The 25,776-nt window shown below is 42.9% G+C and overlaps 1 protein-coding gene across 2 annotated transcripts in view; it reads left to right on the top strand.

Moving 5' to 3' along the window:
• Positions 1-23,358, top strand: part of NUP107 (nucleoporin 107) — an 86,147-nt gene extending 62,789 nt beyond the window's left edge. For both annotated transcript variants that reach the window (XM_089652689.1, XM_089652688.1), the window contains exons 24-28: positions 1,088-1,248; positions 4,570-4,695; positions 9,204-9,317; positions 13,229-13,396; positions 23,121-23,358. In XM_089652689.1, the coding sequence (XP_089508815.1) occupies positions 1,088-1,248; positions 4,570-4,695; positions 9,204-9,317; positions 13,229-13,396; positions 23,121-23,228 (677 nt within the window). In that variant the 3' untranslated portion in view covers positions 23,229-23,358. The remainder of the gene's footprint in view (positions 1-1,087; positions 1,249-4,569; positions 4,696-9,203; positions 9,318-13,228; positions 13,397-23,120) is intronic.
• The last annotated feature ends 2,418 nt before the right edge of the window (positions 23,359-25,776 follow it).

Raw genomic sequence — 25,776 nt, 5'->3', positions numbered from 1 at the left:
CAGAAGCTACACAGCTCCCTTTTATATCAAGGTCTACACGGTTCCCCTTTGCAATGTAAAGGGGAACCCTGCAAACTCTGATGTTAGGGGGAACTCTGTGCTGGGTTTTAGTAACCTGACCTTCATGTAAAAGGAGAAATGTTTTTGCATCTTGTTATATGTTAAGTACATTACTAATCTCACTAGCTACATGTTGGTAGCTTATTGATAAGTATTGATATTTGCACTGAAAAGGTCATTTTGGCAAATTTTTTAAACTGAATGAGTATATCCAGCACCCGCTGTAGCTCTTGTGATTCTTTATTTACGTGAGAGAATGTAACATACAGTCCTCCAAACTCACACATATTGACCCTCAGTGGGTCTTTATCGTAGCCATGACTATGATTAGGACCCACTGAGGGTCGATATGCATGAGCTTATAGGACTGTATGTTGTGTTCCCTCAAGTAAATAAAGTAGTGCAAGAGCTACAGCGGGTGCTGGATATATTCATTCATTCATTCAAATGTATTGGAGCTGACAGGTAGCTTTACTTTGCACCACACTTGCAGACATGGATATCTGACACAGATGAGCAGCAGCTTGTTGTATACTTAACTTTTTGAACTGCCAGAAAGAAAATTGGCTCTGTAAGTACATTTTTGTGTCATATCAGTAAATCTCACTTTGGGAGGTTGGTAACTCTGCTGGAAAGGGATTTTACATTTTACCTCTGAGTACCTTTATAAATTGTGATTGCTAAGTAAACTGCTCAGGTTTTTATTCATGCTTCCATTTGTCTATCCGTCTTTAAATCAAGCTGTGTCTGAGAAATGTCCAAGTGAAATGTGCTGGCTAAAGGTTGGGGCAATATGTAGCTGCCTTTTTTTTTTTTTTTAAGAGTTAAGGAAACTTTGGAATAAGTACAACTCCAGAACAAACTACAGGATCTTGGTTGCCTGTCTTACAAATATATGATTTCATTAAAGTATTCATTACCAGGATGTATGACTATATTTTAGGATTTAGCAGTTGGATATTTCCAGGGCAGATTGAACATGCCTTTTTGTATTGATATTTTCTGATGCATGTGCTTACATTTTTAGCATTAAAAAAACATGATGCTGCAAAAGAAGTATATGCCAAAATTCCCTCGGATTCTATAACCGAAATCTATAACCAATTGGAGGAACAAGGGATGGAAAGCATTTTGTCAGCAGAGGATGACAATGCGATACGTGAACACCTGTGTATAAGAGCATACTTGGTAAGCACTGATGGCTATAGATTTCACATGTGATATTGGTTTAGCTTTTACACTGTATATATACATATTTTTTTTTAAATTTGATTCCTTTTATAGTACATCTTGGAAAACAAAGCGTCTTTATATTTAATAGGAATAGGGTTATGCTGTCACCTTCAAGTGATTGGACACTGGCAAAAAACAAGCTGAGAAATCCATGCCCAGGCATAACCCCTCCCAATTAGGCAAGGCTTTTCTGCTAGTGTCTGAAGTTGATGGTCGCAGTTGTGCAGCTCTGCATATATTTGGCTAGCTTGTCAACATTTCCACCCAGGAATCTAGAGGTTTGTTTTATCCAGATCCATTATCCTATGGCTTCCACAGTACGGCCAGTAATGTCATGAGGGAGGCAGGGCGCATCAGCGCCTGCAAGAGATCATCAGTGCAGCCTCTAGGGGGATAAACAACTTTTCTTTTTTTAATAAAGCGGCTGTACCGAACTGTGTGAGACTACAGGTTGCAGAGGACAGGCTGTGGTGCACTACATGTCACAGGAGGCTTAGTGGGCTCAACTGGATGTGTTAGTGGCAGACTACAAGTTGGGTTGACTACTGGTCACATCAAGTATAAAGGGGTCACACACTTTTCCTTGTGGGGGTGGGGACACTAACAGACCGTTTATAATAATTTTGATGCTTACTGGCACAGTGCCCCACTCATCTGGCTGAGACCACTGTCCGTCAGTAAGGGTCCCTAAATACATGTCAGCAGGCCAGTGTCTGACACACGGCATAGAGGAAGGGGATGTTGGGGTGAGGGGTTCCAAATAACTTGGGTAGAGAGGAATTGAGATGCAGCCCTTCATGCAGTGTATACCCTGAGGGTCAGTATGTTCTATGCTGTGCTGACTCTGTTTTTCTGGGGCGCTTTCCTCCAGCTCATTTGTGACAAGGGAAGAATTTCCATCTGCTATTGCTGGAGTACAGGAGCAGATTTCCAGAATACTTGCTGATTTAGAGCACCTTCTTTGAAAATGGTAGTGTTCCCTTTCTCTTCCCCCCCCCCCCCCCCTCCTTATAGTGAAGGAGAAACCAGTGGAGGATGAAGCACAGGAAGAACAGAATATTCCAGTGGCAGGGAACACAAAAGAATCCTCATTCAAGGACTCTGCCTGCCCAAACCCCAGGGACCCAAATAGTTTTGTTCGTGTTCTTAAGGAAGTTGTCAGGATTCATTTTACCTACCAGTTTCTGAGTCCTCTACACCAAAGCTCTCAGGATTTGGATCATGGTACCCGTCACAGCATCCTCAGTCCTTCCCTATGCATTCTCATTTATAGGATGTTTGTATGTGGAATGGGCTAACTCTTGCATAAAGAGGTAAGTCTATGGTGCAAAATCCTGCTGCTCCTACTTTAAAAGCTCATTCCTTTCTACCAATTTCCATTTTTTAGGCTCTAACCCAGTTCTAGTTCTAAAGCAAACCATTGATTCCAAATCCTGCCCAACTGGGGAACATATCCTGCTCACAATGCAGGGGCTCCCCCACTCATTTAAGTGGGGGGGTGTTTGCTAGCCCTGCAGTGATTGCGGATGAGTGGGTCTGCAAACTAAAGTGGTTCAGGGCTACAAGCTGGAAATTCAGAAGACTCTCCCCTTCATGCTTATGCTTTAAAATATTTTCTTAGACTAAAACAAAAAATTTTTTTCTACAAGCTTTTGATCATCTTCTATTTTAAGGAGTAATCATTTTTCTCCATTGAGGAAGAAAAGTTACTACTCAAACCTATCAAGGTTCTGAGACTCAACAGTGCTGTTCCCATCTTTCTTCTTGTGAAGCCCAGCGAGTTTCTATGAGAGTAGAAGTTCCAGATGGAATCAATGCAGTCAATGGTGCCCTCTCTCTAGCAGGGAGTTTTCTTGGCATAAATGCTTGCAAAAAGATCAGGACTTTGGTTAATAATAAATAAACAAAAATACCAAGATCAGGGTTTGGTCTAGGTCTGTTCCAGGGTTAGTGTTTGGGTCAAGGTCAGCGTCAAATTTTTTTTTTTTGTCAGGGTTTTTTTTTTACATTTTTAAATTAGTATCAGTGTCAGTGGCGGGATAAAAAAAGAAAATTGCGCACTATTGTTTCTGGGCTGGGCTACATATACATACAAACAACTACTAACATACACGCATGTGGTATTGCTACGATCATCAGGGGCAGATGAATATATTTTGGGTTGTCCTTTGGTGGTAGGTTATGGTAGTAGCAAGAAATATACAGCTAAATTTTAAAAAAAAGTTTTGGGTTTTTTTTTTACTATTTTAGGCCAGTTTTCCTTTTTGGTAATAAAAAAAAAAAAAAATCAAGAAATATCCATTACCATTTACCACCAAATGAAAGCCCAATTTGTCCAGAAAAAAACAAGGTATAGTTCACCTGGATGTGCAAAGTAGTTGTGATGATATGTACGGTTTTGCTAACACATGTCAAAGTTGCAAAATTGTGTTCAGGTGTTAAAGCGACAAAAATGGTTACCAAGCATTCACTTGGCTAAACCAGCAAGCCAGATCCTAGTGTCATCGATTAACTTTATCAGAGTATGAAAGACTATTCCAAATAATAATAATTTGAGTGCAATCGCAATCCCAGTTGGGTATTGGAAGATGTGCAGCTTGGCTTCGGTGATCATATTTGTCTTTATATAATATTAGACCAACCACTTGTTCAGTCCTTTTTCTTTGTATACATTATTCATCTGTTTTGGCTATGACTTCTAATCTTTAACAAATGAGTAGATGACATCCTGACAAACTTAAAGAAAAAGTGTTGGCAGACATTTAAAATTCTTGCCAGTTCCCTTGGTATTGTTCATATCTATTCAGTGGTCCATATTCAAGTACAGGATCTTAAAGTGAGTGCAAAGTCTAAATTTTTTTGAACCTCTTCCCACTTCTGCCTCCCAGTCCTTTAGCAGGATCTAAATATTGTGAGGTGAAGGCGGGCATTTTGATCTTGTGACTGCTGTGATTGGCAAGTATGCTTTGGGAGCTTTCTGGTACTCGCTCATTATGGTACTGGGAGCGCACTCTCGGCACAGTAGAGATGCATATATGTGGGCGCTCGGTATTAAAACCCAGCCACTGAGAGGCAGCATATATGCGTAGAAAAACACAGTAGGAAACCATTTTGTGGAAAATAGATTACAGGGCCAGTAGTAGATATGCATAGATTAATGCCACTTTAACATCTTCCAATATGAACAGTTGACATAGGGAATTCGTTGATGTGTGTTTGAAGTGAATGTGCTGCTGTTAAGGTTTAAAAAGAAATACAAACCTGTTTTTCTCATAGGAAGCGCACGAAGTGTTCAATGAGTGGTTCAAGCACATGAATTCACGTCCTCAGAAACCAACACTGGTTGAGCATGCCTCCTTCACAGAGAAAGTTGCATATGAACACACAGAAAAGAAATATGAGGTGAGTATTTTTCCCCTATTATTGCTAGTAAAATAAATGAACCATTAGCAAGCTTGACACTGGGGGAATTTGCATGGGGAGTGCCCACAGCATTTTAAGGAAATTGCTTGTCCAGTCTTAAGTTTTTAAATTATTTATATATATATATATATATATATATATATATATATATATATATATATACATACAGTGGGGCAAAAAAGTATTTAGTCAGCCACCAATTGTGCAAGTTCTCCCACTTAAAAAGATGAGAGAGGCCTGTAATTGGCATCATAGGTAGACCTCAACTATGAGAGACAAAATGAGAAAAAAAATCCAGACAATCACATTGGCTGATTTGGAAATAATTAATTTGCAAATTATGGTGGAAAATAAGTATTTGGTCACCTACAAACAAGCAAAATTTCTGGCTCTCACAGACCTGTACCTTCTTCTTTAAGAGGCTCCTCTGTCCTGCACTCATTACCTGTATCAATAGCACCTGTTTGAACTTGTTATCAGTATAAAAGACACCTGTCCACAACCTCAAACAGTCACACTCCAAACTCCACTATGGTGAAGACCAAAGAGCTGTCGAAGGACACCAGAAACAAAATTGTAGACCTGCACCAGGCTGGGAAGACTGAATCTGCAATAGGCGAGTAGCTTGGTGTGAACAAATCAACTGTGGGAGCAATAATTAGAAAATGGAAGACATACAAGACCACTGATAATCTCCCTTGATCTAGGGCTCCACGCAAGATCTCACCCTGTGGGGTCAAAATGATCACAAGAACGGTGAGCAAAAATCCCAGGACCACACGGGGGACCTAGTGAATGACCTGCAGAGAGCTGGGACCAATGTAACAAAGGCTACCATCAGTAACACACTACGCCGCCAGGGACTCAGATCCTGCAATGCCAGACGTGTCCCCCTGCTTAAGCCAGTACATGTCCAGGCCCGTCTGAAGTTTGCTAGAGAAAATTTGGATGATCAAGAAGAGGATTGGGAGAATGTCATATGGTCAGATGAAACCAAAATAGAACTGTTTGGTAGAAACACAACTCGTCGTGTTTGGAGGAGAGAGAATGCTGAGTTGCATCCAAAGAACACCATACCTACTGTGAAGCATGGGGGTGGCAACATCATGCTTTGGGGCTGTTTCTCCACAAAGGGACCAGGACGAATGATCCATGTACAGGACAGAATGAATGGGGCCATGTATCGTGAGATTTTGAGTGCAAACCTCCTTCCATCAGCAAGGGCATTGAAGATGAAACGTGGCTGGGTCTTCCAACATGACAATGATCCCAAACATACTGCCCAGGCAATGGAGTGGCTTCGTAAGAAGCATTTCAAGGTCCTGGAGTGGCCTAGCCAGTCTCCAGATCTCAACCCCATAGAAAACCTTTGGAGGGAGTTGAAAGTCCGTGTTGCCCAGTGACAGCCCCAAAACATCACTGCTCTAGAGGAGATCTGCATGGAGGAATGGGCCAACATACCAGCAACAGTGTGTGCCAACCTTGTGAAGACTTACAGGAAACGTTTGATCTCTGTCATTGCCAACAAAGGATATCTAACAAAGTATTGAGATGAACTTTTGATATTGACCAAATACTTATTTTCCACCATAATTTGCAAATACATTCTTTCCAAACACAGCCAATGTGATTGTCTGGATTTTTTTTCTCATTTTGTCTCTCATAGTTGAGGTCTACCTATGATGCCACTTACAGGCCTGTCTCATCTTTTTAAGTGGGAGAACTTGCACAATTGGTGGCTGACTAAATACTTTTTTGCCCCACTGTATATATATATATATATGTACAGTTGCAAGAAAAAGTATGTGAACCCCTTGGGATTAAGTGGAGTTTTGCATGAATTGGGCATAAAATGTGCTCTGAACGTCATCTAAGTCACAACAATAGAAGAACACAGTCTTCTGAACATAATACTACACAAACATTAGATGTTGCCATTTTTTAATTGCACATAACATGTAAACATTCACAGTGCAGGGAGGAAAAAGTATGTGAGGCCCTAGCTTAATGACTTCTCCCAGAGCTAATTGGAGCCAGGAGTGAGCCAACCTTGACTCCAGTCAGTGTAATGATATTGGATGTGTTGCTGACAGCTGTCCTGCCCTTAAAAAACACACACCTGTTTTGGGTTTACTGGTTTCAAGAAGCACTGTCTGATGTGAACCATGCCTTGCAAAAAACAGCTCTCAGAAGACCTACGATCAAGAATTGTTGACTTGCATGAAGCTGGAAAGGGTTACAAAAGTATCTCCAAAAGCCTTGATGTTCATGTGTCCACGATAAGACAGACTGTGTACAAATGGAGAAAGTTTAGCACTGTTGCTGCTCTCCCTAGGCGTGGTTGTCCTGTAAAAATGACTGCAAGAGCACAGTGCAGAATGCTGCATGAGGTAAAGAAGAATCCCAGAGTGTCAGCTAAAGACCTACAGAAATCTCTGGCATATGCTAACATTTTTGTTGACACATCTACAATAAGGAAAACATTAAACAAGAATGGAGTACATGGGAAGACACCACAGAGGAAGCCATTGCTGTCCAAAAAGAATATTGCTGCACGTTTGAAGTTTGCAAAAGAGCACCTGGATGTTCCACAGCACTACTGGCAAAATATACTGTGGACAGATGAAACCAAGATTGAGTTGTTTGGGAAGAACACACAACACTATGTGTGGAGAAAAAAAGGCAGAGCACACCAACATCAAAACCTCATCCCCACTGTAAAACATGGCGGAGGGAGCATCATGGTTTGGGGCTGCTTTGCTGCCTCAGGGTCTGGACGGATTGTTGTCATTGATGGGAAAATGAATTCCAGAGTTTATCAAGACATTTTGCAGAAAAATGTACGACCATCTGTCTGCCAACTGAAGCTCCGCAGAGGATGGGTGATGCAACAGGACAATGACCCAAAGCATACAAGTCATTCAACAAAACAAAGGCTGCAACAGCACAGAATACGCCTTCTGGAGTGGCCCAATCAGAGTCCTGACCTCAACCCGACTGAAATGCTGTGGCATGACCTTAAGAGAGCGATTCACACCAGACATCCCAAGAATATTGCTACACTGAAACAGTTTTGTGAAGAGGAGTGGTCCAAAATGACTCCAGATCGTTGTGCAGGTCTGATCTGCAACTACAGGAAACGTTTGGTTGAGGTTATTGCTGCCAAAGGAGGATCAACCAGTTATTAAGTCCAAAGGTTCACATACTTTTTCCTCCCTGCACTGTGAATGTTTACATGTTATGTGCAATTAAACCATGGCAACATCTAATGTTTGTGTAGTATTATGTTCAGCAGACTGTGTTCTTCTATTGTTGTGACTTAGATGACGTTCAGAGCACATTTTATGCTCAATTCATGCAAAACTCCACTTAATCCCAAGGGGTTCACATACTTTTTCTTGCAACTGTATGTGTGTGTGTGTGTGTGTGTGTATATATATATATATATATATATATCTCGTAATATAAGCTTATGGTGTCATGCCCTTATGTGTTTTTCAAATGATAGGTGGTAAAGATTGTATGTAGACTTCGTATAAAATATGTACTCTTGAATATCAAGGCACAGTATGTTTTGTGTATTTCATTCTAATTTTTTTATCCCGTGGTTATTTTTCAGATATTTCCTTAAATACTACTAACTGGCCATATCTTTGAGACTTCTAGCCCCACCAGAGCTGATTTCAGTTTTGGGAGATGCTGTAATGTTTAACCAAATGTTTTCCCCAGGGACTGCTAGTGAGGGGTGTAATGGGGTACTGCATTCCTGATGGATGTTTCAGCTTTCTCAACATGGCAAGTGGGAGAGCCATTGTTGAGCAGGAACACTGAAAACCCTATGTAGTAGATAAGAACATAGCCCAGGATTCCGAAAGGAGATATCATTCCTAGGGTCACCAATAAGGATCAGCTAAATTCAGCCAGAAAACCCTCCAGACTAGATCTATAACCAAAATATCATTATGTGGTACATTTAATCTGGCTGTCCTAACTATTCAGAAGCTCTTATGCTTTGAAAAGCAGGCCCATTCCTTACATTTATACTTCTGCTGCATTACTTCATGGGTTACAGAGCCAGAACAATAATACGAAAGTAAATTTACAACTCTGTCATTATTGGCACCCACCGTGCAGATGACCCAACATGCCGGCCTCTGGTTTTTTTAATTGAAACACAATTATGACTTGGCTGTGACCATTACACAAGTTAGTTTTACACTACTTATCCTGACTGTTAAACAGCTCAATGTTTTCTGAAGATTGCTTGGGGCTGCGTACAAGGGTTTTTTTTTGTTTGCATCAGACCTGCTTTTTTTCCACTTTCAAGACAAGAATGAACAGGGTGCAGCTTAGAATGTGAGAAGCACCTGGGAATGAACCTCTTAAAACTGAATTTCTAGCATTTACACAAAAAAAATGACTATAGAATACTCTAATGGTGTAAATGTAATATTTACATGCTTATCTGTGCTTTTGTTTCCGATCAGGAAGTGTATAATACATGGAAGGATCACCTTGATGGGTTAACTGCAGAAGTAAAAGAGAAAATTTACAATGTCTTATTGTTTGTTGAGGGAGGCTGGATGGTAGATGTCAGAGATGTAAGTAAACTTTTTTTTTTTGTTCCGTTGAAGAATGTCTTAATATGAGCATGTGGGGTTCATTCAGTTTGGTAACTTTAAAGTGGTTCTAAAGGCAGAAGGATTTTTGCCTTAAAGGAGAAGTATGGACAAAGCTCTTTTGGCTGTACTTCTGTAGATCACAGGAGTGCAGTTTGTTCTGCACTTCTGTGACCCGTTTTAAGCTGACAGTGGTCTGAAGCCCGCAGTCTGCTGACGTCACTCAGCCGGTCCGGACTAGGGAAAGTTCCTGACTTTGAAGAGTCAGTCTGGAGCAGAACCTGGCTCAGGTTCTCAGCAAGCTGCTGAGAACCTGAGCCAGCCACTCCCTCCCCCTCCACAGCCCAGCACTCCAGTGAGCAGCCGACAGTCACCGCTCTCTGCTCAGAGCGGGTGTGAGAACTCAGCAGGCAGGAGACAGGTGCAGCATCGGAGCGATGCTGCATCCACCGAGGTAAGCATAATGGGGGAAAAAAAATAAAAAGCCATGCTTCTATTTTAATGCATTAAGGTAAAAAACCTTCTGGGGCAGCTCCCCCTCAGCCCCCCTTTTTTTTTTTACTTACCTGAGCCCCATCTCGATCCAGCGATGTGCATGAGAGCCTTGGCTCCCGGGTCTCTCTCTCTCCTCATTGGCTCTCACAGCAGTGGGAGCCATTGGCTCCTGCTGCTGTTAATCACAGCCAGTGAGGAGAGAGTGGGGGCAGGACCAAGCCACAATCTGTATGTGAATGGACAATGTCTGCTCGAGTGTCCCCATAGCAAGAGGCTTGCTATTGGGGGCACTCGACTGGGGCAGAGGAGCCAGGACTGCTAGGGGGGAAGGGGACCCAAAAAGAAGAGGATCGGGGCTGCTGTGTGCATAACCATTGCACAGAGCAGGTAAGTATAACATGTTTGTTATTTAAAAAAAAAAAAAAACAACCTTTAGAATCACTTTAACAAGAAGTATACAGACTTGGAGTGAGCACAACTCTAGTCACCTTTTGGTTCCTACAATTTAGCATTTTATCACTGCTTTCAAAAGGCCAATTCATTCAATAGTACTTTTTGATTAATATGCATTCACTTAGTCAGCTTTGAGGAAAAAAAACACAGGAGATGCAAAATGCAACCCTAAATGGATTCCTTTAATTTATTTTAAGCATCAAAATGTTTTGTTATAGAGCAGTGGTCTCCAAACTGTGGCTCGGGGGCCAGGTGCGGCCCTTTGCTTGCTTTTATCCAGCCCTTGGGTCAACATTTCATCCAGTGATACCAACAATGGGGCATAATTACCCCCGCTGACACCAATGATGGGGAACAATTCCTCCCAATGACACCAAAGATGGGACACAATTTCTCTCAGTGACACCAACAATGGGGTACAATTCATCCCAATGTCACCAACAATGAGGCACCATTCCTCCAAATGACACCAAAGATGATGTAAATGGTACCCCCCCCCCCCCCACCTCTTAACGTCAGGGCCTTTTTTTTTTTCTTTTTACTCACAATTGCTACAGTCCAGTCCCCGAAAAGTCTGAAGGAAAGTAAACTGGCCCTTTATTTAGAAAGTTGGAGACCCCTGTTATAGAGGATTATGTATAGTATGGACCACACATGAGTAAGGGCTCATCCACACATGGTATTGTAACCTGCAGTTTTTCATATGAAAAAAACATAAGACACTGCAAGGGCCCAATTCATACCACAATGCTGGCGTGATGCGCATTGCATTGCAGGTCTGAATAAATGCATATCTGCATTTTTTCTGCACCGCATCCACAGAACAGTAGTACAACAACATGAATGAAGTGTCATTACGTTGGGGGGAAAAAAATGATTGGCGTGATGCACTAATGAGATGCGCATCACACCACCTCCTACCAGAATCAGCACTGCACTAGCCTGCACTTGGAGTTCAGTTTCTTCACGACCGTGTCTTGTGGTGCTTTCCTGTCGTGGAACGAGTCGGTGGCACAAAAAGGTAATGGTGCTTTCCCAGTGGTATTTGAGCTACTATGTTCTAAAGATGTGTTTAGAGTGGTCAATTACAACATCTTGTATAAGCTGTAGTTTACACTGTTGGTGGAAAGTAAAAATGTGCTGCCACTGTCTGTAGAATGTAGTATAGTGTATAAAAAGCATCTACAAAGGATTATAGTTAACATGCAATTTCTTTTGGTGATTAAGCTAGGCAGGTCAACCAATAAAATTTGCAATATAGAAAAGAAAAATGGACTAATATAAAAGTAAGATTTTATTCAATATCTCAATGAACACAAGAACAGTTTCCAAAATTTTGACAAAACTGAGTTTTATATAGAACATTTATTTAGCTCAATACATGCAAGTAAGGTTAATAATATAACTTGGATTGCAAAATCTTCAGTTTTATTCATATGAGTTGATGCAAAAATGAATACACCCCACAATAAAAACAACTCCATCTAGTATTTTGTATGACCTCCCTGATTTGTAAGGACAGCACCAAGTCTTCTAGGCATGGAATTAATAAGTTGGCGACATATTGCAACATCTTTTTCCATTCTTCAAGAACGACCTCTTTTAGAGCCTGGATGCTGGATGGAGAGTGATGCTCAGCTTGTCTCTTCAGAATTCCCCATAGATGTTCAATTGGGTTCAGATCAGGAGACATACTTGGTCACTGAATCGCTTTCACCCTGTTCAACTTCAGAAATGCAACAGTGGCCTTAGATGTGTGTTTTGGATCATTGCCATGTTGGAAAAATGCACGATGACCAAGGGCACAGAGTGATGGTGGCATCTTCTCTTTCAATATAGAGTAGTACATCTGTGAATTCATGATACCATCAATGAAATGCAGGTTCCTGACACCAGCAGCACTCATGCAGCCCCACAGAAGGACACTACCACCACCATGTTTCACTGTAGGCACCATGTATTTTTCTTTGTACTCCTCACCTTTGCAACGCCATACAGTTTTGAAGCCATCAGTTTCCAAAAAAGCTTGATCTTGGTCTCATCACTCCACAGTACAGATCCCAGGCAAATTCTAGGTGAGCTATTTTTTTTTTTCTTTTGCATGGGCTTTAGAAGATTCCTTCGTGGACAACACCCATGCATGCCATTCCTCTGCAGTGTATGCCGTATTGTGTCACGGGAAACAATCACCCCACTTTGGCTTTCTACTTAGGCTAACTACGGTGAACTTGCATGGTGATTATCTTCCACCCTTCTCATCAAGATGCTCCTGTCAAGGTGTTCACTTCCATGCACAGTCTGGACGTCTCTGTGAGATGGTTACAGTTCCATCTTTGTTTAATTTTTGTATCACTTTTGCTACAGTATTCTGACTGATAAAGCTTTGCTGATCTTCTTACAGCCTTCACCTTTTTTGTGTAAAGAAATTATTTGCTTTCTCAGGCCTTGTGACATTTCTCTTCCATGTGGTGCCATTGCTGACAGCATGAAATGGGAAGGGGTTTTCTTTGTCAAGTAACACCCTTTTATAACCAACAGTCTGCTGGACACCTGATTAAAGAATAATTAGACTCACCTGCAGTTGAATTCTTGTTAATTAGGATGTTGTCTAAAATTTAGCTTTTCTCCTAAGACTTTCATTGGGGTGTATTCATTTTTGCAATATGGTCTTGAATGAATGTGTTAGGAAAAATACTTTTTTGTGTGTGCAAATGAACAAACCTTGTTTGCAATTAATGGCCCACATTTGTGGGAGTATTTTGTAGTATAGTGTCCCATAGAAAAAAATCTGTTGGATGTACTCATTTATGCTGAGCAGTGTGTATATGCGTGTGTGTGTGTGTATGTATATATATATATATATATATATGTGTGTGTGTGTGTGTAATAAATATATATTACTGTATCTGTTGTGGGAAAAACTAAAATTTTGCTGTCCTTATTAGGATGCAGAGGAGGATCCAGAACGTAAAAATGAAATGACGTTTCTACGGAGCCAGTGCTTACCAATGATGACTTACTTGCTGCACACTGTACTGCACAACACACAGCAGTACCAGGAATGTCTACGGCTGGCTGATGTGGTCTCGTCAGAAAACCACAAGCTTTATAAAGTAGGTGCATCATGCAAAAATAACTGCATGATTGTGAATATTTACAGCAGACTTTATCCATGAATACAATCTTATTGTCTAATAGGTGGTGTTTGTTTACAACCAAAAATGCTACTTCTTAGGTAAAAATTACATATTTATATTTTACATTTTCATTTTCAACCTACAGGTGGAGCTCCAGGCTGCTTTTCATGTTCAACAGGCTGGCCCTTGGTGTGCTGATGTTTTACAAAGCTCAATACAAAGCATGCACACCCAAATTTTAATGAGACAAAGGAGTGACTCATTGCTCTCAGTTCTGAGGAGGAATGTTTTGAGGTTCAGTCAGATAAAGATTTTGAAGGCAAAAAGCTTCTGTTTTTTGCTCCCTCCATAGAAAAATATTTATTTGTTACAAAGATTTCACAGATAGTCTTCCAGGACAGCACCTTAGAGATGGGCACAACCTTCAACAGAAACAGTAAATTCTTCACCAAAAAAAACACTTTAAAAGGAAGTCCCTCTGCCGAACTGTTTAGTTCCTAGAACAGATGTGTCCATCTGGAGGAGCAAACCCAAAGTAGGGTTTCTTTCTTGCATGGTTGTTGGTCTTTGTGACAGATGAGCAGTGCCTTCTATACCTCTTCAAGCACTTTAGTCCTGATGAGTGAGGGTGCTGCCTAGGGCTCCCTTAGCTCCATGATGATGGTCAGATCCAGACACTTCCCAGTGTCTTCCATGTTAAGGAGAGCAGGGTCCTTGTCACTAGTTTTCCACAGCTGCAGCACTCCCTCTTGGCCGAGGATGCCAGGCATCACTTCTGGTAAGGTCGGAGCTGGGGACAGGTGTAGGTGCATAGTGTTTTGGTCCTTGGAATGCAGGGGGAAGGGTCAGGCTTCTGGCTGGCTGGTTTTCAGTGCCGGGAGTGTGGAATGCTGATATCAATAGTACTTTAGGTGCTAGTTTACTCCATTGCACCCTTTGCATAGGTCAGCATTGGTGATTGCCAGCACCAGCTCTTTGCAGAGACTTCACATATATGGGCATCTTACCTTTTGTTGTAATGTAGAGCCCTTTTCTCTCTCTCTTTCCTGCTGCACTCATGGACCTTTACTGCGGGTGTTTTTCTATTGCTACTGGTTGCAGTCTTAAAAAGCTTGGTGTTTGTTTTTTGTTTGTGTTTTCCCCCCAGACCCAGGCTCTAGATAAGGCCCACAAAATAGCCAGTTTGTCAGAAATGTATAGGGACGTTGGTGCATGTAAAATCCTTCTTGCCAACCAAATGATTGTCCACTTGCACTGCTCTCTAACCATAAACCCCCATTCCAACCAACTTTTGTGCTACCTGCTTCCACTTTCCTTGACTTTATTATGGACTGTGGAAACAGAAGATGTGGAAAAGGAGATGCTGGTCAAGAATTCTTAATGTTCTTTTGTGAGATTGACACCAAGTCTTGTGGGGTCCTATGGAACCCTGCCAAAAACAACCCTTTGTGTTCACCCCTGGGAAGTAAGTACCTGTCAAATCTAAGTACCTCCTCCCAAAAAAAAAACCTTGCATATATTTGGGGGAAAGGTAAAAAAGTGGAACTTACCTTTTTAGATGATGTTAGTTACACTTTAAAGTGTTTTTTTTTGGTTACGTGTTTCCTGTTTGTTTTGCATCAGGTGCCTAGCTCTCTGTTGCTATCCTGGAAGATTTAGGAAAATCAGTCAAAGAAAGTCTGAAGAGACTTATTTTGAGGCACTGCAGTCCCCTGCCATCACCTCAGATTTAGAGGGATTGTTTCATACCTGAAGTGTCCTATCCTGCATCTAGAGGATCATCCTGCTGTTACAGGCCATTGATTTTTTTTTAGGCCTCTTGCAGCTGCAAACGCCGTTCCACTACATCCACTTTTTGAGGCATTCGTCTGGACTGGAAGCACCGGTCATGGGCCTGACCTGAAAGTGTGTCTGAACGTGTCCACTTTGAAAGGAAAATTGTAAAACAATGGTCTGTTCTCAATGTGGGTACACTAGAGACCAACTTTAACAGGCATTTCACTAGACTAGTTGATCGGTGTAGCATGAAAATCTGTCTCCTATGAGGATCTGTCCCCCTCGACGTATCTGCGCATGTGCCGGAGATCGCCGATCGGCTGCTAATGCCTGAAACTGGCACATGCGCAGATACGTCGAGGGGGACAGATCCTCATAGGAGACAGATTTTCATGCTACACCGGAGCGGCGCGGGAATACGGCGAGAGGAACGCGCGGAGTAAAGGTAAGTGAATTGACACAGGGGGGACTTGGGGACTTAATATGGGGGATGAATTACTATAGGGGGGATGAATTACTATAGGGGGGATGAATTACTATATGGGGGATGAATTAGTATATGGGGGATGAATTACTATATGGGGGATGAATTACTATATGGGGGATGAATTACTATATGGGGGATGAATTACTATATGGGGGATGAATTACTATGGGGGATGAATTACTATATGGGGGATGAATTACTATGGGGGATGAATTACTATGGGGGATGAATTACTATATGGGGGATGAATTACTATGGGGGATGAATTACTATGTGGGGGATGAATTACTGTGGGGGATGAATTACTGTGGGGGATGAATTACTGTGGGGGATGAATTACTATGGGGGATGAATTACTATGGGGGATGAATTACTATATGGGGGATGAATTACTATATGGGGGATGAATTACTATATGGGGGATGAATTACTATAGGGGGGATGAATTACTATAGGGGGGATGAATTATTATAGGGGGGATGAATTACTATATGGGGGATGAATTACTATAGGGGGGATGAATTACTAGGGGGGATGAATTACTATAGGGGGGATGAATTACTCTATGGGGGATGAATTACTATGGGGGATGAATTCCTATGTGGGGGATGAATTACTATGTGGGGGATGAATTACTATGTGGGGGATGAATTACTATGTGGGGGGTGAATTACTATGTGGGGGTGAATTACTATGTGGGGGATGAATTACTATATGGGGGATGGATTACTATATGGGGGATGAATTACTATGGGGGATGAATTACTATAGGGGATAAATTACTATATGGGGGATGAATTACTATATGGGGGATTAATTACTATGCTTACTATGGGGGAATATTACTATACTTACTATGGATGACACATACACATCATTCATCTACTCTTGGTCCGGCCCCAGGGTCCAATATATGAACCCATTGCGGCCCTCAAGTCAAAAAGTTTGCCCACCCCTGTTGTAGGAGATACGTACAGTATGTGTTCAGGTTTATTCAGATCCGTTTTAATAATCATGTCAGCATGCAAATCACACAATCAGCTGCCAGTGATTAAAGCGGGCAAAAGACTGTTCTTGTATACAACCCAAATGTTCATGTTTGTTGTCTTATTTAAGCCACATAATCAGGCCAGTCAAGTTCAAAGTATTGCATGCATGTATCAGGCAATACAGGTTGCTCCTTACTATGGCTTGCAGTGCTGTTTATATCTAGGATCTTTTCATCCTGCTGGCAGTATCCATTCAATGAAAGTGTATTGGGGCTCACTCTGCAACATCCCTGAATATCTAGTAGTTCTCTTTCCAGCCATGCAGCACAGGTTTTCCCAGTTCATTTAGTAGTGTTCTATCTGCAACAGTGGATAAGCACTGTTTCTTTTACTGCAGCCACTAATGCTTCTGTTCACCTTCCCAACATCTAAGTGAGTTTAGTGGCAAACTGGTGGGAATACCACCTACTGTTCCCTACTGTTTGTAACTGGTGTGGCGGTGATCAGGGACACTGTCTGGTGACAGTACAAGAAAAAAAAAAAAAAACAGCCGGTGACAGATCACAGCTGCATGGCCGTGCAAGAGGCTCGTTCTGGGAGGACGTCCACCCGGAATAACGAAAGTCCCGCCTGGCCTATAGTAAATTGATATGCTGGGCAGGATGTGGTTAAAGTGGAATTCCATGCTAAATCAAACCTTTAAAATGCTTCCTCCCCCTTCCTAACACCTATGCTTACTAACCTGTGTAAGAAAGGTGTATATACTTACCGTATTTTTCACTCCATAAGACACACTTTTTTCCCCCAAAAAAAGGGGGGAAAATGTCAGTGCGTCTTATGGAGCGAATATAAAGCGGCTGGTCCGGTATTTCTGCCGCCACCATGTCAGAATACCGGGCCGGCCGCTCAGCTGTTCTCTCTTACAGGGCCTTACCTGTTCCTCGCTCCAGCGCTGCACAGTCTTCCCGCGCTGGCTTCTGTGACAGCCGGGTGCCCACTGCGCATGCACTTCGCTTTGTGAATGGTCCGGTGTCTTCTGGGACACATGACAGGTCCCAGAAGGCGCCGGGCCATTCACAAAGCGTAGCGCTTCTCGCACATGCGCAGTTGGCACCCGACTGTCACAGAAGCCGGCGCGGGAAGAAAAGAGAAGGACAACGCCGCGGAAGTGGGAGCGGGTACCTGTCAAATTCAGGTACCCGCTCCCCCTCCCTCCCCAAAGGTCAGCAGTCTCTGGTATCCCCTTTACTGTCTGCAGTCTCTGGTATCCCCTGCACTGTCTGCAGTCTCTGGTCATCCCCTGCACTGTCTACAGTCTGGTTATTCCCTGCACTGTCTGCAGTCTCTAGTCATCTGTACTGTGTCCCTGGTATTTTCCCTGTACTATGTCCGCAGTCTCTGGTCATCCCCTGTACTATGTCCGCAGTCTCTGGTCATCTGTACTATGTCCGCAGTCTCTGGTCATCTCCTGTACTGTGTCCGCAGTCTCTGGTCATCTCCTGTACTGTGTCCGCAGTCTCTGGTCATCTCCTGTACTGTGTCCGCAGTCTCTGGTCATCTCCTGTACTGTGTCCGCAGTCTCTGGTCATCTCCTGTACTGTGTCCGCAGTCTCTGGTCATCTCCTGTACTGTGTCCGCAGTCTCTGGTCATCTCCTGTACTGTGTCCGCAGTCTCTGGTCATCTCCTGTAGTATGTCCGCAGTCTCTGGTCATCTCCTGTACTGTGTCCGCAGTCTCTGGTCATCTCCTGTACTGTGTCCTGAGTCTCTGGTCATCTCCTGTACTGTGTCCGCAGTCTCTGGTCATCTCCTGTACTGTGTCCGCAGTCTCTGGTCATCTCCTGTAGTATGTCCGCAGTCTCTGGTCATCTCCTGTACTGTGTCCGCAGTCTCTGGTCATCTCCTGTACTGTGTCCTGAGTCTCTGGTCATCTCCTGTACTGTGTCCGCAGTCTCTGGTCATCTCCTGTACTATGTCCGCAGTCTCTGGCCATATCCTGTACTATGTCCGCAGTCTCTGGCCATATCCTGTACTGTGTCCGCAGTCTCTGGCCATCTCCTGTACTATGTCCGCAGTCTCTGGCCATCTCCTGTACTGTGTCCGCAGTCTCTGGCCATCTCCTGTACTGTGTCCGCAGTCTCTGGCCATCTCCTGTACTGTGTCCGCAGTCTCTGGCCATCTCCTGTACTATTTCCACAGTCTCTGGCCATCTCCTGTACTGTGTCCGCAGTCTCTGGCCATCTCCTGTACTATATCTGCAGTCTCTGGTCATCCCCTGTACTGTGTCCTCAGTCTCTGGTCATTTCCTGTACTGTGTCCGCAGTCTCTGGCCATCTCCTGTACTGTGTCCGCAGTCTCTGGCCATCTCCTGTACTGTGTCCGCAGTCTCTGGCCATCTCCTGTACTGTGTCCGCAGTCTCTGGCCATCTCCTGTACTGTGTCCGCAGTCTCTGGCCATCTCCTGTACTATTTCCACAGTCTCTGGCCATCTCCTGTACTGTGTCCGCAGTCTCTGGCCATCTCCTGTACTATATCCGCAGTCTCTGGTCATCCCCTGTACTGTGTCCTCAGTCTCTGGTCATTTCCTGTACTGTGTCCGCAGTCTCTGGTCATCTCCTGTACTATGTCTGCAGTCCATTGGTTCAGAATTTTTTTCCTGTTTTTCGCCTCTAAAACCTAGGTGCGTCTTATGGTCAGGTGCGTCTTATGGAGCGAAAAATACGGTACCTATTTTCAGGTTTCTCCGTTCTGGTCAAGTGATCCAGCTCTCCTGTGTCATCCAGTGGCAGGGAAGAGGAGGGAGTGTGGACAACGGATGGGCCATAAGAACCTATGGTTGATGTCACCGCTCCTGGGCATTCCAGCCATTGTCACGTGCACTCTCCTCTCCCCTGCAGCCAACTGTGCCTCACTAACACAAGAGGACTGGAGCTTCCAGAAAATAGAGAAGTATATACATCTTTCTTACACAGCTTGGTCAGCATGGATGTTAGGGGGGGGGGGGCACATTTTTAAGATTTGTTATGTTTAGCCTGCAGTTCCATATCAGGTAGATACAAAAATGAAAAGAAAACAAATTTACAGTCAAACCAGAACATAACATAACAAGCAACCAGAACAAGCCCCGTACTTGCTACTCCAAAAAACAACTGTGGACACTCTGCTACAGAAACTTAATCGCCATGATAGAAAACAAATGACCGGGGAACTGTCGATCCCCTTCCACTCCACTAGACAAACCAGTACTATATAGCAGAATATTGGAATGGCCTAAGCTAAATTGCTTGCAATTCCACTTTAACTGAGGATTTAATTAAATTGATATTAAAGGCAGATTTAAAAAAAAACAAAAAAAACAAACATGTTACACTTAACTGCTCTGTGCAATGGTTTTGCAAAGGGCAGCCCCGATCTTCCTTTTTTTGGGTCACCCAGCGGCGCTTCTGGCCTCTCCCTCCTGCTGAGTGCCCCCAGACAACTGTTGCTTTCTTTGTCTGTCCATTCACACACACAGCCTGTCTCAACCCCACCAACAACATCGAATGCATGAAGGTAAATACCCTGAGCATTTACAACCACTTTAAAACTAATCCTCCCTTCCTATATTGGGTACTCCAGTGTCCCAACAACTGATAGGCAATTGGAAGCCTTCATCTGTTTTCTACCTCCAAACCTTCCTGTGTTGTGGCACAGATTAGCAAATCTCCATCGAACTCTATTGGGTCTGTTTAACCAAGGTGTCAGCTCCTGAAGCGAAACGTTTTGGGCATCTTGGATCTCTAAGCTCTGCATGCCTCCATTTGAGACTAGAACTAATGCTTACCTGCATTTGCTCATTTTTCCAGCGCATCAACTTTTCCTAAAATTAGCTTTGGGACCCTACATTACCAATTCACAGCTCTGCACTTCTACATCTCTTCTAACATTTGTTGATCACCAGAAGTGCAGGCCAAGTATTAACCCTGTTATGCTCTCATGGCATCTGCTTTGCAGAATGCTTAGGTGATCTCCTGTGAAAGATCAGTTGGCACAGGCTCTGTCAGGCGATATTGATTGAGTGTCTGTACATTACATCACTTTTGGATGGATTCTGAATATTTGGTAATCGTTCCTGGAACTGACTTATTGTTGGGGGTATCTGCTTCTCATTCAACCTGCAACTTAATTTAGTTTTTCTTCTGCAGAAGAAAATTTCAACTCTTAGATCTCAGATTCAAGCTTTCAGTCCAGCAATCGTTTGACCTTCTGCTTTTGAATGAGTCTTGGGCCTGATGGTAGCCTCCTTCAAGGCAGTCCCGTTTGCCCAGTTTCACTCCAGATCTCTACAATGCAACATTCTGTCATTTATTTATTTACTATTTATAAATAAATAATACATACCTGAAATAAATAATTTTGTCATTGTGGGACAAGTTAGTCCAGTCCTTGGACAGAATGCTTTGTTAGCACCAAAGATTCTTGCTTGAGAATACAGCTCTGGAACCAGGGAAGGAGTCCTAGGCACCCTGCTGATACAGGGGATTAAGTCATGGAAAGAGTCTTGTCTCTTGATTCGTTCTGGATTTAGTAAGAATGCCTTCTTCAACAATCTGGGTCGAATTACAAGTTTCGGTGCCACTAGATGGGTAGATCAGAAACTGTCCTGGAACTTCACATTTGCCTTTTTCATCCCAAGCATAGACAATTGACAAGCAGACCTCAAGTGCTGGCAATGGCTGGACTGGTCCCCACACTCAGATGTGTTTAGGACTTGTGTCGCAGATTGGGATTGCAAGACGTGGACCACCTAGCCTCAAGATTCAACAACAATCTTGACAGGTTTGTCTCCAGTACAGGGATACTCTAGCAGACAAAGTGTTTGCTGTGGTGGCTTTTTGGGTTTCTTTCTTGTCTGCTTTACAGGTTCAAAATGGAGGGCATTCTGGTGATCCTCGTTGCTTCGTTTTAGCTGAGGCAGATGTGGTACTCTGACCTGGAACAACATTTGGTTGAAGCTCCATGTGTTCTTCCAGATTGCCTGGCTTTTCCATTCTATTTCATTCTGCTTCAGTGGTCTCTGGCTTTATAGGCATGGTTGTTGAAGACTTAGTTCTGAGGAGCATCTTTCATTTGGTGGTTTAGCTATGAAGTTTTTTTGCAAGGTCAGTCTTTGGACATGGAAGGCATAGTTCACTTGGTGTGAGTCTTGGGACTTCCCCCTAGGAGATTCTCAGTAGTGTGAATCCTCTACTTCCTTCAGTTGGGTGTAAATGAGCATTTTGGCTCACATCCACCAACAAATATCAAGTTTCTGTCCTTTCAGTCTTGTTCCAGAGACCTTTGTTACCCCCTGACTATATTTAAACCCATTAGGGACATCCCTTTCTCTCTACTCTTGACAACATGGTTGTTTTCCTTTGTAGCCCTCACCTCTGTGAAGTTAGTGTCTGACCTAGTGTCCTTGTTCTGAAAAGAAACCTTTTAAATTTGCACTGGGACAAGGTGGTGTTTAGGCCCAGAACTTTCTTCTTGCCTGAGATGTAGTTTCTGCCTTTCACCTCAACCAGTATATTGTTCTTTCTTCTCACTGTCTGAAAAATAAATTTTACTGTATTACTTGGATGTGTTTCAGGCTGTAATCTCTCAGCCATTGCTTCCTTTAGGAAGACGTGATACCTTTTTTTTCCTCCCCAGATAGACCCCGCATGGGTGCCTCAGTTTCTCTTTCCACAATCTTTAGGTGGCTCAGGGAAACAGTCATTCAAGTCTATGATCTTAAGAAGTTTGGTTCCACCTCTTCCTGTCAAGGCGCACTCTAAAAGTTCTGTGAGTGCTTCCTGGGTTTTCTGCATTGAGCAGCTGTTTGCAAGATTGCAAGGCTGTCACTTGGTCTTCTGTTCTCACATTCTCTCCTCTACCATTCTACTAGATGGGCTTTGCCTCTTTAAATGCCAGCCTTAGATGGCTCCCTTTTTGGATGTCCCAACTTGTACTTGCCATAAAATTATTTTTCCTTTTTTTTTTGTTATGTTTTTTTTTGGAGGTCCTCTTTTCTTCTGCTTATGTACATCCTCTTGACACTGGGTAGTACAAAACTGAGACCTGCTTGGAATGGGAAGGGTTATCCAGTGTCCGTATGTATTTCTCCCATAAGCAACAGTATAACCCAAAGGTTAAAGTCTTTGTGTCCCTCAGTGGACTTCTGAAAGAAGGACTTTACAGTCAGTACACTTTTATTTATTTATTATTTTTATTTTTTGGATTAAAGCTCAGCTTTTAGGTTTTAGGGGTTTTTTTTATCTTTAATGCTACAAAAGCAAGATGTCATGGTTAGGGGAAAAAAAACTTGAGAAAGGAGTTATACAGGTCTGATTGGTGTTAACCAATGGGTTAATTAAGAACAAATTGCATTTTATTTTTCAAGGTCTCTTTGACAAATGTGCCCTGAACATGTTTTTCTGTGTTCTCAGGTGTTTTCCAAGTCAGAGTTGAAGAAGCTATTGAATAAATTAAGAGAATCATCACTGATGTTGTTGGATATGCAGCTCGATCCTCTGGGTTATGAAATCCAGTCCTAATTCACTGATTTGAGAAGAAAAGGTGGAAGCAGCTTCTGTGACTGTTCAAAACCAATATATTTTTCTTAAGTTGCTGTTAGATCATTTTTCTTTTTTTTTTTTATAATAAAATCCATTTTCTCAGTAAAAATCACATTTTATTTCAGATATTCTCTACTTCACGCCAGCATTTAAGGTTAAGTTATGAATATTTTAGCATACTAAAAATAAATGCTTTCTTGTGGGGCATGGGGCAGCCATATATCTTAGAGTGGTTATAAAGGCAATTTTGTTTTCCAAAAAAAAAGAAAAGATGTTATACCTTCCTGCTCTTTGCGGTGGTATTGCACAGAGCTGCCCCTTGCCACTTCTGAGATCCCTTACCAGCGCTCTGTGCTCCTTCTCTTCTGCAAGTGCTCCCATAGCAAGCTGCTTGCTATGGGGCACTTGTGTGGGTGTGCTCCTGAGCTGGGTTCTGTGTCCCTAGACTCGCACAGTGTAGCTTGCCCTTGTCCCCTGGTCCCTCCTCACAGGATTTGAGTGACAGCAGCAGTTAGTGAGTGGCTGGAGGGGCAGAGCAAAGAGGTGACTGACAATCAATGCTCACTGCTTAGAGTGGACTGAGAACTGAGCGATCAATGATCATGTGATTGCTCAGTTGTTAGGCTTAGAGCCAGCGGGAGACAGCTGCATCATAACAGCAATGTTGACAGCAAAGGCACAGGCTGTCAAATGGGTGCTGAGAGGCTGAGCCAGCTCCAGGTTTGACATCATTGTTGGGGTAATCCAGAGCCTGGAGCAACTCTGAATTGTGCTGTCCCGTGACCCAGAATCGTCAAAGTGTTATTAAACCCAGGACCCTGCATTCACTATATCTGGTCTCCCACAGTACACAGAAGAAGTAATTACATTTATTTTAGTAACTATAAACTGCTAAATACCTTTTCTCATCAGCAGCTAAAGCAGTCTTGTGACTTCTATCAATATCCAGCAGAGCACTGGTTAAAGCTTGTAGGAGTAGTTTTCATTCTCCCCTGAGTGTCCTATGAGGCTGCATAACTTTTGACCCTCTGTCTGGACAGCTCTGATTGTTCCTGTGCTGATCACATGCACTTTCCCAAGATGATAAAAAAAAAAACAGTAATGCACACCAAACTGAGCTTATGCAGCTTGCCCTCAAGGCTCTGTTCTATCTGCAGATGGATTGGGGAGGATCAGAGAAGACAGGCTCAAACATCCTTTTTACCTAACTATAACAAGCATGCTTTTACTGCATATACAGACTGATTTTACTGTTGTGGGTTTAGTAACAACTTTAAGTGCACTCCTGTGACCCAGAAAAGAAGTATGGCCAAAAAAGTTTTGATGCAAATGAACAACTACAGCAATATTTATCTACTACAATAGTGTTAGTACTCCACCTCTAGAACAATGTGTTTCATTCTGCGATCCATTCCTGCCAGTGGCACTGTAGTCTGCTACTCAACAATGTAGCATGGTGATAGGATTACATCCTTGTTATAAATGAAGCCAGCTTGTCATCTCACACCTCTGCTTCAAACAAATGTCCTATATATTTTGTTTCAGTTTGAGCTTACTTTTCTATCCATTTTCAAAATAGAAGATTGTCAATGGTATTTATGGATTCAGTATTTGGTCACTGTTCTACAGCAAGCATATAGTATGTGAAATTAGAACTCCTTCCCTGGGAATTAATAAAGTGTGTCTTTAGTATTCTGTTGTGCCTCCAGTAGACAACGTTTGTTGCATGGAGGCATGATAGGGTCCATCACCAGAACCAAAGTGTACATAATGAGTACTTCATCCTAGGTGCAGGTTCAGCCCCTGAGACAGCAGTATTGGTTGCTAAGATGCTGTCACTTGCACAGCTGACAGCATCATAACAACCAATGACTCATCCCCAGCTAAGAGATCCAGTCATTGTCCAAGTTTGGCCATTGCCATGATTGTGCGACATCAGCCAGCATGTTGGAGTAGAAACGCACTACCAAATGGGTCAGGAGTGGGGTCTTACAGAACAGGGTGGTCTGGCACCACATGCAGGTACCACCTACATTTAACCCTTTGGAAAGGTAGTGTGTGTTTTCATAAAGGGTCTCTGGGACAGTGTGTGCTCATTTTGTGAAACAGAACCATCCATAGTGGAATAGAAAACTTAAAGAAGAGGGCAGTACCTGGGTGTCTACAAGAGGGACCCTGAGGGCAGCGTGGAAGCCTTGAGACGCAAGCAAAGGTTTGCAAGACTTACAGAAATCTGACTGCAAAAAGCCCTTGCAGTGCAGCCCACCACACCCCCCCCATCCCAAAAATCCTCTGCAGAGAGGAGCTAATGCGGAAATGAAGGCTGTTACCAGGCTGGGGAGGCACTAGCAGGAACTCTCATGTTAATGCATCTCCTGTAGGGGGTGGCCAGTGGTCCATGTGTCTAGGGAGAACCAGAGAGCGCTCACAAAAAGAGAGATGACCTCTTTCGTGTACCCAGGGATCTTGCAGAGCATGGGCAGAAATGATGTCATTTAAGGGCAGTGTGCCTAGAGTAAACATGGTG

Source organism: Staurois parvus, unplaced genomic scaffold, assembly GCF_062004578.1.
Source record: "Staurois parvus isolate SC_StPar_1 unplaced genomic scaffold, SC_StPar_1.0 ptg000025l, whole genome shotgun sequence".
Taxonomy (NCBI): Eukaryota; Metazoa; Chordata; class Amphibia; order Anura; family Ranidae; genus Staurois; species Staurois parvus.
Note: the sequence above shows the minus strand (reverse complement) of the source record. Positions and strands in the feature narration are given on the sequence as shown.